Genomic DNA, 13147 nt, shown 5'->3' with positions numbered 1-13147 from the left:
AAAATTTTATGCTCTCTGGAAAAATATCGTCGAGACGAACTCTAATGCAAATAAAGCCTTATCCATGCGACTCGATCGATAAGTCAAACAGTCTAGAGCAGCTCTTTTTTGGACATGTCTGTCGGGACAGACATTTCAAATAATTTATGCTCCAAAAATTAGAGGTGATGTATATCCTTGAGTTTGCTCAAAGATCTCAGTATTTAAACATTGGAACAAATCGCAACGCAAAATCACACTTATTTTTTTCTTTTCTTGTTCGCTTCCCTCTTTTTTTCTCGCCGACCATTCGTTTACATAAAAGGACCATTCGAAGGCTTGTTTCTACTCCTAGCTTCCTAGTTACTTGTCCTACAATGCCATTGCTGCTGTAATCTGTATCTGGGAGTTTTCAACAGCGATTTCGCGGATCACATTAAACAATCTGAATCTGTACACTTTACACATTTGTGAATCTTTTCAAACGTTAGCGATTATTGTAGTTTTTTGAAAGCTCGGCTTTTCTATACCAGATCTACTGTTCCTCTAGAAAGCTTATCCAGTTCCCAGAATAGAATTAATTTAAAGGCAATAGTTCTCTCTATGTCATTTCCCAAAAAACAAAAGAACGAGAAAGATGCGGACTTCAGGATGAAAGTGGCTGCAACCTTTTTACTTTTGTTCTTGCACGCAGCATTATCGTGCAGATGTCCAGTCCTTCCAAGCAAGGATGCTTTTTGTAGAGCTGACTGGGGTGAGTTCTACCAGTTTGGAGGTTATTTCTTTACCTTGATTCTGTCCTCGTACTTTGACTTGAAGCAACTTAGTCAGAATAATAACAATTTCTGAGAGCAGAATTTTCGGAAGAAGAGACTTGGACGTTCAACGTCTAGGTATTGTTCGAAAAAAATAGAAAGTTTTCTTAAGCACCCGGCTGTAATCTATTTATGTGATCTGTTAAAATTTAAACAATTTCTTAAAATTGAAATAATGAAATTGGTGTAGATCTTACTGTGTTCTCTTTGCAAAGAAAATGTGTCCCCCCCCGCACTGTAAACAAGTGTCCATTTTCCGTTTTAATAGGTTGAGTCGAAAGTTCTCGGACAATTTGGTAGTGAACTTCTAGAGATCATCACTCAGCAAAGACCTAACGAAAATGGACGCATCACCTACCGCTTGGTAGAGTATAGAAGGCTCATTAAAGTATAGGTTGACAATTATACCGAGCTAGTTCCTCTCCTGCCACCATACTGCGCAATATCAAGCCGTCATCACTCCTCTTCCGCAACGTCACACTCTTTCTCCATCTATCTGAGGAAAAACATGCGGATATCGATAGACGTCCGAAGGAAGTATACAAGGAGCATGTCCCCGCTAGAAGTACAGTCTACAAGCGGCACTCGAAGTTTGCTGATCCATCGAAGATGAAGCTCTGCATCTGGTCTAGCGCACAATATGTCGAATACTGGGAGCTGTTCGCCGAAGGATGTACAGCTACTGCAGGCGTCTACATTGAGCAGCTGAAGAATTTGGAAGCAGATCTCGAAAATGCACGTCCGCAGCAGCACGGAGTCTACTTCCAGCTCGACAACGCTCGGACGAACATTGCGAGACCAAGGCTGAAATGATGAAGTTCGGCTGTACCATTTTACCACACCCACCGTATTCCTTAGACCTAGCTCCCTCGGATTTCTACCTTTTCCTATCTCCAACGTCATCAAAATTGCATTCAAGCAGTTCTTCAAGGACCACTTCCCAGCGCTCTGGAGCAAGAGCATCTACGATCTGCGTGAACATTGGCATAAGACCATCTATGCCAATGGAGATACTAAAAGATATGTAAGATAAATAAAAATGTTGTCAAGTGGTCCGAACTTTCGACTCAACCTAATAATTCCTGGAGCAGTCTAACAACCGCATATTAATATTTAGTGTCATTAATTAATATTTAGTCTTTGGATGTCCCTTTTTTAGCCTGCACAGAAATAGGGAGAATCCTTATATATCCAAGCCCGAAATAATACTTTTCGAAAGTTTTGTTTCTTCTACAACTTTGAAAGTGCTCGTTGCCAAAAGGAAGGGGAATTGAAAAAACCTCTAAACATACCTGTTGAAGACCTCCCTCATTTGTGAGAAACCTGCGTGCGTATTGGGTCCACTAGCCGATATACCACTCGTTTGCCAAACTAACTCATCCAAAATTGACACACTGCGGATCTGAATATTAGTTTCAGCTCTCCAATCGGCAGTGCCCAGAGGCAGGTAGAAACTATTTGATGGGTGTAGTCACATTGTGAGGAAGAAGACCGTACAAAGTTTTTTCTTGTCTTGTTAGAAAAAAAAACTTCATGAATATTGGTTTAGTCTCTCACGTGAAAGTCCTCTATAAGATGATATTACCAAATAATGGCCTTGATGATGTGCTGTACATCATACAACACATCCAAACCTACAAGGTATCTCAAATATTAGTGGACACCAAATTTGCTTCTTTACATTGTTCCTAGTCCAGTCTCCGAGCGGAGTTCACAATATGTATTCTTACGTGCTAACGTCATCCGAGTCCTCCGCATGTGGCCTTGTTCTTGATGTAGGAAAGGAGTATTTACTGTCAGGTACTTATTTACTCATTTACGTGAATTTTCTATATTCTTTACTTCTAGGTGAGAAAAACTACTCCCGAACAGATTGAAACCAAAGAAATAACTTCAGGCAGCTTCTACAACGGTGAATACCATACTTCGACATGCTTCCAGGTCGTTACTGATGACCCTGCAGACAACTTTTCCGGTAATCTTATGGAGTGGAAGGATGTTACCTCGGCGTTTGAGAATCGTCTACATTCTTTCCAGTGCTAGAATATTACTGTTGTGTACGCATTATTCTTTCAGTAAAGAAAAGTTTGCAAACGTCTATTAATTAGTTTAATAATAGGCTAATTTCACCTCAAGAACGAAATAAAACGCGAAAATGTTGGCACCGAATGTATTCGTGTGATCATGATGCACCAGCGACAGCGAGAACAATTAGGCTTTCCGCAGAGTTCAGAGCCGAGCGGGCGCGCGGTTTGGCGGCTCTGAACTTTGCGGAAAGCCTAATTGTTCTTATTTTGCCAGCGAACCAATGGAACAATTGACAACTGACAAAAAATCCGTCCACTCGTCCAAGCTTGACGAATCGCATTACGAAATGAAAGTGATCACAACAAGCGCAGGAACGCAGGTGGATGTCGGATGATCTCGCAACGATTTCCTGCCGTATCTCAATACGTCGTCAGAAATTGCTGAACCAGAAACAATCACCGTTCGCATCATGGATAATAACACTGACTACAGTGTTCATTAAATGGAGATTTGTAGCGAGTTCTAAGATCCCCTGTCAACTGCCAGTAAAGAACGGTGCATGACGGAAGATAAGCAGCACCCACTCCTAGCTCTGCTCCGTCCTGGCCTCTATCATTCTTCATATAATAGAGAGAACATAACAGGGACATGCATTTCTGATCTTTCTCGGATAGTCGGTCTTTCTAACATATCGATATTAGGTCAAAACGACATGAGGCACCGCGCAGTTGCGTAAGCGGTTGCTCTCAAAGCGGCGCGGTGGAGAAAGCGGTTGGAATCGAAGTGAGACCGCGATCGCGATCTACAGTGAAGGATGGTGTTGGCAAGGGTCCCCTACGCTCCACGGCACCGCATCGAGCGCAACTGCTTACGCAACTGTACCGTGCTTCATGTCGTTTTGACCTTAGTATACATTGTGATTGAAGATTTAAATTGCAAGAAAGAAATAATCTGCTTGATGATAACCATACTCAGTTTTCATTGTACTTGTAGATGTTCGCAAGTGAAAACAAGGGGAAAGTTGTCATTCTTCGCTCCGCACGTTTGCTGCTGATGGTTGCTGCGACCGCGCTGGTTTCCTTTTCGCTCAACATGGCAACGTCCGCTGTAGTGTTGTGTGGAATGCGAATGAGCGGAAGCTCGAGTAGTGCAGAGTTGAAAAACGTCCCACACTCCCAATCCTTCGAGAAAAGTAAGGTGAAACTGATGTGAAAAGAACATCAAATGGAATCTCTGATTTTCACAGTTGTTGTTCAGCTGTTGTTGTGTTATTGTTTTCATTGTTTTTGTTTCAGAATTGTTGAATAGATCCAGCGACAATCTACAACAAAGGTCCTTTTCCAACAAAATCACCATTTTTTCCAGAAATTTCATTTCCATTGCGACAAATTTCTTCTCCCTAGTGATACAATCATCTGTAAACAGCATTAATGTTCAAGTAAAATTTAGATATTCGATAAGCTTATCTGAATATACTGTAATATGCTCCATGTGCCTTAAATGTTTAAAATAAACGTATGTATTTGGAATGAAAATTTACACTATGTGGCCGTTTCTTATCAGTTTATACCTATTTTTTGCTGAATAACTGCATTTTAAAATTTTGCTCTTTCTTCGCTCCCACCAGTTTGTGGATAATTACCATTGGTACGCAAGCCGACATGCACACGCTCGGCGACCATCGCGTTCATCCGCAACATGCGGTGCGCATCCCGCAACTACCGCAACGCACTTTCTTTCTCAGCTTGACATGCACCGTCATCTGCCATCACCTTTGCGGCAGCCGAAGCCGCATTGTGACAGTTCGGCTGAGTACGGGGCGATTTTTAAGTGTATTGGCCACGGAAGCTGGGGATCAACGCAAACTCTACAATTCTTTGAAAATTTACTTGAAAAATTTGCTTACATAATGTTTATTCATTCTTTGCACAATCAAAGGGTAGTTTCTCCTGTAGTTCTTTAGGAACGTTCTTCCATTCAAGCACATTCTCGTATAATGCTTCGGTTGGATTATCGACTAGCACCTGACCACACAGAACAGTGTGCAGAGTTCCGTTGTGCATTTGTCCTGAAAGCGAGTAGCTCTGGAAAGTTGTGAAAGCAGGAGCGAATTTCCCAATGAAGTTTTCAAAAAGGCAAAACACAACAAAGAAGCGTTACCCGCAAGCAGATACTCTTTGCCCGCATCTATTATCAAACCGCAAGCTGGAGGCTCTGAAGGCGTGTAGATCTCAGCTGGTAGGTTACTTACTCCTGGCCTCTGCAAAACTATATACTAGAGTAAGTTATTAAAACAGAACAGCTCTGGATGGCATTATACTCTATCGCTGGCGACAACGTAATTGTACCGACAGTGTAAAGGCAAAAAGAAATCCGTTTTGTAAAAAAAAAACTGAAAAGGCGAAATAAACCTCTGCGCTTCAAACTCTTACTCCCGTTGAAGCGGTTACCATGACATGGTTAAATCTGCGGTCTTATCCAAATGAACAAAAAAGGAAGATCTTGAAGGGCAGAAGAGGAAATTTGTGTAATTTTTGAGATGAAAATTGTAATTAGTTGGGAATATTTTCGAATACACTAACTGCTGAAGAACGTTTAGAAATAGCACTTGATGTAGGAAGGGCGTGAAATCAGTTGTGGATGATCAGCTTTCTACCTTACAAAATTTCTGAAAAACCTTTAGAATTGTCCTCCTTTTCAAAAATGGTTTATTTTTGAAGAGGAGGGGAATTCTAGAGCTGGACTCAACTAGATAAGTTAAGTGTAATTGTTTACAGCGGTAGGATGCCGCAATAAATACAGGAGAAGGGGTCTTTCCAAGCCGTACTGTGACAAACTCTCCCCAATCAGCAGCCCCAATCCAATCTAACCTTGTAAATTCGTTCATGATTAACAGCATATCGTATATTGTTGAGACCCTTTCTAGATGATCCGGCTGGCAATGGTTGTTTGGTCATACGTAGTTTTATTCGTACATGAGACACTGGAAGAAACTGACGATCAATACAGAATTCCAACACCGGCAGTCAAAGGCAGGGAAATTTTCGATGATGGGATTTCTCCACGAAAAGATGGAGTTAGGGATGTAAATCACAAGAATGAGCATAATAATGCTCAACTGCCCCTAATTGTCCTGAAAAGCGGCGTGAGAAACGGCCTTCGTGCTCGGGTTTTGCTACGAGGCACTTCGTGACGCTCCACCTTTGCACGCGCGCCGGTTCGCTCAGCAGCCTCATTCGTCCTCCGTGAAGAGGCTGCTGATGGAACCTCATTGGTTTTTGACCGCTCGCTTGTGAACGTGGCGGGATGCAAAATCCGAACACTAAGATTGTTTCTCACTTCGTTTCTTAAAACTGATTAGGGGGAATTTGTCGTAATCATGCTCATAATCGTGAATTACACCCTTAACACTAACTTTCCGCCGAGAAATCGCAACATCGTCAACCTCGCGATACTCTGCCATTAATTATTGTTCAAAAAATAACTCACCCCAATCAGCAGCACAGAAAGACTCTTCGCTTGTTTGTTGTTTACATTTGCATGCATGAGATATGCAGACACATACAATGAAAGCAAGTATTAATGTTTTCATACCTAAAACAACCATATTCATTTCCTCACCGTTCTCATCGTCAGACGCTAAAATACTAAAGTGTTGAGACGAAGTGAACGCGGGAAGGAGTCGCTGCAGCAGCAGAAAATTTTTTTGAAAGCAATAAACGAGACATTAGTCGTTAGTTTCCCTTTAAATGTGAATCCTAGCAGACGTGAATGCTGTAATATTCTTTTAAGCGTGGGAAAAGCTCCTCCCAGGAATCTTCCTGAATTTCCCATTCATCAAAGTTCATAGAAGTTGTACCCTACTAAAAACTCAAAATCATGAACTGCTAATTCCTGGAAATTAAAACATTTTTTTTGCCAATTGGTCTAATGCTACCTACGGCTGCAGGGGAATAATTTCAGTAACACATTACCACTTCTTTGATTTGAAAAATGTGAACAGAGATCGGCAGAGGTGGGAACTTTGTGCATGTCGTATATCTTTTTATCGCTTCTAAGATCGGAGACAGGGGAATTGATGACATGAAAGAATGAGAGATCATGTAAGGCTTAAATCTGCACTGGAAAAATAAAGTATAATAATAAGAGCTAGGTATTGAAGAAAATCAAAGGACAAATTGAGAAGCACAGTTTTATACAGTAGAACCGCTAATTCTTCGACAAAACACGAATCCGCGTCTTTCTCGTCTTTTTTTCATAATACACCTCAATTTGATCTCTATTATAAAATCTATACACGAATAGATTCGTCTGTGCGAGCTCTATCGACTGGATATGATAAGAACTCTCGCATCGTAACAGTTGATAGGACAAATACCGTCCTCTATTGTGCTGTGACGATAGAAGTCAATTCTGATTTGTTATCGAATTACGAACTGCCAAAAAAACGTTAAATAATGTAAAACACCGAAGTCATAGCTTTAGCGGCAGAAAAACCGAAAATTCTGTTGAGCTAGAAGATCGAAGGGAAGAGGGCATCCTACAACAAATAGTTTCCTTGCAGATTGCATTACAGATGCAAAAGAGTAATTTCTGAGCTACAAATATCGATCGCTTCTGCAGTTCAAACATGTGATTTTAGTCAATTTTTCAACAAATCTGAAGTAATAATATTAAAGCTGTGAGAGATATCAAACTGGTTGCAGTAGATTACGAATATGTAACTTTCATATTACTTTTCGAGAAATATATTCACGTCAAAAATCATACATCCTTGTGGCACAATTATCTCAGACTCAGCCTTGTTAATTTGTAGCCGCAGGTAACTTTTTCAAAAATTATTTTAGTGGTAGGTTTGAAGAGTGCGAATCATATCCAATCGACAGAGCTCGCGCTCACGAATCTATTCATGCGTAGATTTCATGGTACAGACCAAATTGTGGTGTGTTATGGAAAAAAGACGAAGAATCAGCGATTCTACTGTATATGCATGAATACTGGAAGGCCAAAGGTGAGTGACGGTGCAGCACAGTCGGCCACAGTCGCTTGCTTTTAACACAACCTACATATCATAAGATTCCCCTCTTTGAGATCAATCCAGAAACGCCCATATAGTTGAGAAAGGAGCAAGAAGAGGCCAAATATACGCCAAAACAAGATTTATGTGGACGCCGCGTATTTTCGTTTTGAAAAACTTAGAGTTGGTGTTTTGCAAATATTACACAATCAAATTAAAGCCAGCATACAACGAATCTGAGGGAAACCGCTGGAAAAGGTAGAGATGGGGTTGTAGATTGTAGGATCGGGTGTGGTCCGCTCATCTCTCTCTAATAGGTGTAAAAAAACGGTTTGAAAGACTCCGTATTTTACGACGATCTCAGCTGCAACGCGCCACCCTACACACGCGCCGCATTCGGTTGCGGAGCGGTAGGAGGCCAGTGAGCTCTCCTTGAAGGCCTATTCAAGTGAAACCATTGAATATTTTGCGGAGAGGGCCAGAACGTATACATAAAGGAGCGTTCTAACGCTAGCAGGAACTAAAGCGGGTCCCACGCCATTTTTTAGGACGATTAGGCAGAGGTGAGCGGTGCGCAATCTATAACACCTAGCCCTAGCTCTAGCCTTTCTGCCGGATTCCCTCGTTACGTCCGATTCGTGGTATGTTGCCTTCAACGACTAGGAATAATCAAATTCTAATGAAGATGAGGTGATCAATTTTGTTACTTGATCTGACACCTCCAGTTCAGCTGTGAGGTATTACGATGAGATTTAAACTATTTTGTCCCCTGTGTTGTATACGCAATTCCAAAAAAGACAAGTAAAAACGAGCTACCTTGCTGTCAGTAATAAATCCAACATTGAAAGATGAACGTTTGTATAATGGTAGTGAATTGAATTAATATTATTATACTGTTAGTGAAATGTTTAATTTCTTCTCCATTCCAAATAAATATCTGAATTTCTGGGAACAAAGTGTGTGAACGAAAACAACCACATAATGTTTTCTTGCAACGCTGCAGCAGTGACTGCCGGTGCAATGGGCCAGCTCCAGCTGAGGTACGAAAATAACCGGGCCGCGGAATCTCATAGAAGATAAAGAATCTCGAATCGCTTTGAAAACGATATCATTAAAGTCGAAGTGCTGTGACAAACTCAGATCTTGCTATTCTACAAGAGAGCAAGAAAATCCATCCAGAGGAAAACTATGTAGCCTCCCAAACTAAAGTATAGTATGTGTTTCAAGAGTTCTACTCAGGTTCTTTCAACTTGAACTCTGCACAGGAGATTAACGGAGGTGCAAAATAGAGACCAAATAAAAGAAAAAAAGACGAACAGTAGGATTTTCAAACTTTGCGCTGCTCTAGTTCACGAACGAAGTTCGTCTGTGCGCTTAAAATAAGAACCTCAGAAAGGTCAGACGTAGGCTAACCTCAGAAAGGTAGCCGTGCTTAATCGCGATTTTGCTGGGTGGTTTGATAACTCCTCTGCTTGCGACGAAGGAACGAAGTAAGGACAAACCACAATTCTACACAATGGTTAAAATTGCACGAATGAGTAAAAAAACCAACAACTCCACGTGCCACAAATGCCGTGATGCTCTAACCATATGTGAAAGTTCGAGCCCCAAACACTTTTTCGAGTATAAACTCGGTCAAAAAGCAATAATTGGAGTTCTTCGATAGATGTCAGGAAGAGGAATCTGATGATATATAGGTTGTTCTGAGATCTCCATTTCATGACAAGTCAAGAGCAAGCGACGGTAGGCGACGGTCCCGCGCCGTCGCTTTTTCAGGGTTCATGGATAGTATTGTAAGCTGCTGTGGAAGCGTTAGAAGAATTAAGTTTTTGCTATACCGAACAAACTTTCACATAGTCTCTGGCAAACGGTATAGTGATAGGAGAAAATAACTGATTCAAGTGAATGCTGGAGAAATCCCTCAGCCTTACAGCAGGATTGGTGGTGGGGTCGAGTTTTTATGTAACGACCTAGGAATGACGGCCCATATCGATCCCAGCACGACCACTCCCACCAGCTGCGATTGTTTTCAAAACATTCAATGTATATCTGCATAGTTAGATTTTTCATCTTCATGCTGTAAAAAATTCATGTACACCCAGGCTATCGGAAAAGAACAGGATGTGAAGAGAATGTTCATTCAAATTGCTAGTTTTTACATACAAAAGCTGTCAGAAGAGAACGATAGTGGAAAAGCTAGAAGTAACGTAAAAAATCGGTTGTTGTCTAAAATAATGTTTTTTCTATGGTGGTTATGGAAAATCTGAGCAAATTCTGGCACGATTACGAAAATTTGTAGCGAACAAATAGTTGACAAATATAGGAAGAAAATGAAAAAAAGGAGAAAATCAAGACAGCGAAGGGAACATACGACCTTCCTTGCCAAACAAAACATTGTGTAACAATCGGTGCACAACAGGTTCACCTGCGGATGACTCATAGGAAGAACAACAACGGCGATCTCTCACTAAAAGTAGAGGTGAAGTAATCAAAACTTCACCAGTACAGTAAAAATATGAAATTCTCATGGCCGTAAAACTAAAAACAAGAAAAATGACAAGGAAAATTGAAAGAATCGAATAGAATTAAATGATGACACACGGAATGATCAATCGACTGATGTGATCTTCAGTCTCGTTCAATCCCAGTTAGCATTTCGTGTTGTATTTCTACGTTTAAAGGCATCGCTCCACGAGTCTGAGGTAGTACGGATTTCAGGTGGAGTATTCATATACGACGAAGTAGATTACGGAGAGGGGGGGGGGATGATTACGTCCATTTCTTCCTAATGGCCGTAAAAAACGACCCAGAAGATACGGCTTCATTCGTTTTGGCGCACCATTTTGCACAAGAGGTTCGATTGGAGCGCGCCAGTCTTGTGCGGCGCCGCATCTTCCGGACCGTTTTCTAAATGGACGGAATCACTCTCCGTGTAAGTTTTTACAAACATTCCTACTTTAATTGTTCAATGTGCTTGGGGCGTAACAGTACGAGTAAAGAAGATGGTCCAGTGGAAAACAAGGAGTAGTTCTTAGAATTTTTCAACGTCCTTGGGGATTTTCTAGGTTGTCGTTTCGCCCTGGAATGGACTTCGTTCGCAAAATGGCGTTGACGGAATTTAACGGTTGCTAAGTAACTGAGGAAGAGCACGTCTGATTGGCCGATATAGAGCTATTTCACAAAGTTAATTAATTAGCTGGTTATCATTTGAGCTGCTGCAGTTACGTCCATGATTGCGCTAAAAACGGTAACAGTCATGCTAATCTGGACTCGACCATTCGTTGTTTTGAGTCAGTGGAAGGTCATAATTGGGACTCCACTTCTGCTCTCAATTTGATTCAATTTGTATTGTTTTAGCCGAGTAAGAATACGTAGTTAGGGATTCGCCTGACACTTTCACCTGAATGCGGTTATTCCTGAAAAGAACGCGTTACCTTAGAACCAATAATTTCCACGTCAACCGTATATTCGAAAATGCTTAAAAGTTTAAAAACATCACCCCACGAATCTGAGGTTTTGCAGATTTCAGGTGGAGTATTCTTATAAGGGATAGTAAATTATGGAGAGGAGGGTGATTACGTCCATTTCTTCCTAATTGCCGTAAAAAAAGCCCGGAAAATGCTGCGCGTGCACAAGGCTGGCGCGCTCCAGCCGAACTCCTTGTGGAAAAAAGTGCGCCAGGACGCCCGAAGCCGTACCGTATCTTCCGGGCCGTTTTTTACGGCAATCAAGAAGAAATGGACGGAATCACACCCCTCTCCATAATCTACAATCCCGTATACGAATACTCCATCTGAAATCCGTACCACCTCAGATTCGTGGAGTGATGCCTTTAACAATAATTTGCAGGCCAGTTACGGACGAGCTTTATCAGAAAGAGAAGAGACTGCTGGCATATAACCGACTTGTCTGGGAACTGTAGCTCATTCTTTCCACTCCAACTGTGGTTAGCTTCAGTTCTTCATTCGTTCTCTATTCACGAACTGTGCTCAAAAGGATAAACCTATTTTCGGTTTTCAACACAAAAGATTGACGGCTCGGTACGAAACTCTGGTGCTGTTCGACGTTTTCAAACTCAGACAATGAAGGCAAATCCCCCACTTCTCAGAAGTCCCCGAAATGAGAAATTAAATTGGGAAATGTCGCAGCCTACAGTAGACTCAATTCTTCTTCCTTTTTCTCATCGTCGATATCCACTATGACTGAATGTTCGGATGTGGTGGCCACAGCAGCTGCAAGTGCCTGCAATTCTCCGGTTTTTTGCTGTGTTCATCTATTTTCTGGATTCCGTTCTTTGCAAAGGACGTCTGTCCTTTTTGAAGCCGCCTTTGACTATGGGATTCATTTCTTTACAGCTGTTTCGCTATTTCGCTTGCGTCATTAACGTTTCACGTTGAATTTGTGCACCCAAAAAATGCGGAATGCTACTTATTTTCTGGAAATAATGACAACTCCTTTCAGGACGCATTGAGAAAATTTTATTCTATTATTTCTCGAAACACTTCTTAAACAGATTTTCTGTGCTCGTTTTTCTCAAGCACTCTGTCCACTAGTTTTTCCTAAACTAACTGTTGTTATTTGCAGTTGTATCAGTCTGTAGTCAAAGCTAACACCTTACTGTAATCTTTTTTGAAAATATGATCATAGTGTTTCTTATGTATTTTATACGACAGTGATAAAAAACCTCCTTAAGCGTCATAGCTCGATTCCTTACTACGACGCTTAAGTAGGCCTGACAAAGCTGGGAGGACCTACTAAGCTGGCATTACGCCGATGACCACTCTTTTCACAAATTCATAGGATTCCAGTCAAAGAATAGCTGTAATGTGATAATTTTCTCTCCACTTGTCTGATCTCATAACTACGGATTTCAAATAAAAATTTTAAAAATAGTTACCGGCTAGATTCCTGAGGTAGAAGGTGCTGAAACTTGACGGTCAACAAAATTTTATATTCGCCGACATATTATGTCCTGCAATTGTTTCTATTTTCTCATCTGAGATTCGAAATTCTGCCTAAGATTCCAATTTTCAGCAGCAATGAAATTTTCTTAGCAGTTATTCTTCCGTCGGATTCTTTTCCCTAAAATTCTACCCAACGTACACTTTAATTTCAGCGTAGTACCGAATTACGCCACCTCCTTAATAATCTACTATAATACTTCTCTTCTCGTAGGCGCTTAAATCCTATCTATTCAAGGACTCAAACGACTATCATCAGGCGTTTGTCAAATTAAATGATTAGGCATTGCGACCGAAGACGCCTATTAAGAACAGGAATAATGGAGGGAACATTCTCGTCCACTGCT

General features: G+C 41.1%; 3 protein-coding genes across 4 annotated transcripts; 2 read left to right on the top strand and 1 right to left on the bottom strand.

Moving 5' to 3' along the window:
- Nucleotides 1–630: 630 nt before the first annotated feature.
- RB195_014621 (uncharacterized protein) lies at nt 631–2837 on the top strand (the record flags this gene model as incomplete). 2 transcript variants are annotated; one of them, XM_064204969.1, is made up of 4 exons in its annotated part: nt 631–733; nt 2344–2435; nt 2492–2594; nt 2692–2837. In XM_064204969.1, 4 exons carry the CDS (start codon nt 631–633, stop codon nt 2835–2837), a joined length of 444 nt encoding a protein of 147 aa, XP_064060850.1. The 2 variants fall into 2 exon arrangements, with proteins under 2 accessions (XP_064060850.1, XP_013291367.2); XM_013435913.2 differs by lacking the exon at nt 631–733 and having other exon boundaries at nt 2370–2435.
- Nucleotides 1404–1607, top strand: RB195_014622 (uncharacterized protein; the record flags this gene model as incomplete). Its single annotated transcript, XM_064204970.1, has 1 exon — nt 1404–1607. The coding sequence occupies one exon, from the start codon at nt 1404–1406 to the stop codon at nt 1605–1607; it is 204 nt and encodes a 67-aa protein (XP_064060851.1).
- A 1898-nt stretch (nt 2838–4735) lies between the features above and the next one.
- Nucleotides 4736–6414, bottom strand: RB195_014620 (uncharacterized protein; the record flags this gene model as incomplete). The annotated part of the gene is made up of 4 exons (XM_064204968.1): nt 4736–4890; nt 4983–5082; nt 5693–5805; nt 6312–6414. 4 exons carry the CDS (start codon nt 6412–6414, stop codon nt 4736–4738), a joined length of 471 nt encoding a protein of 156 aa, XP_064060849.1.
- Nucleotides 6415–13147: the final 6733 nt, after the last annotated feature.

This window comes from Necator americanus, chromosome V, assembly GCF_031761385.1.
Source record: "Necator americanus strain Aroian chromosome V, whole genome shotgun sequence".
Classification (NCBI taxonomy): domain Eukaryota; kingdom Metazoa; phylum Nematoda; class Chromadorea; order Rhabditida; family Ancylostomatidae; genus Necator; species Necator americanus.
Note: the sequence above shows the minus strand (reverse complement) of the source record. Positions and strands in the feature narration are given on the sequence as shown.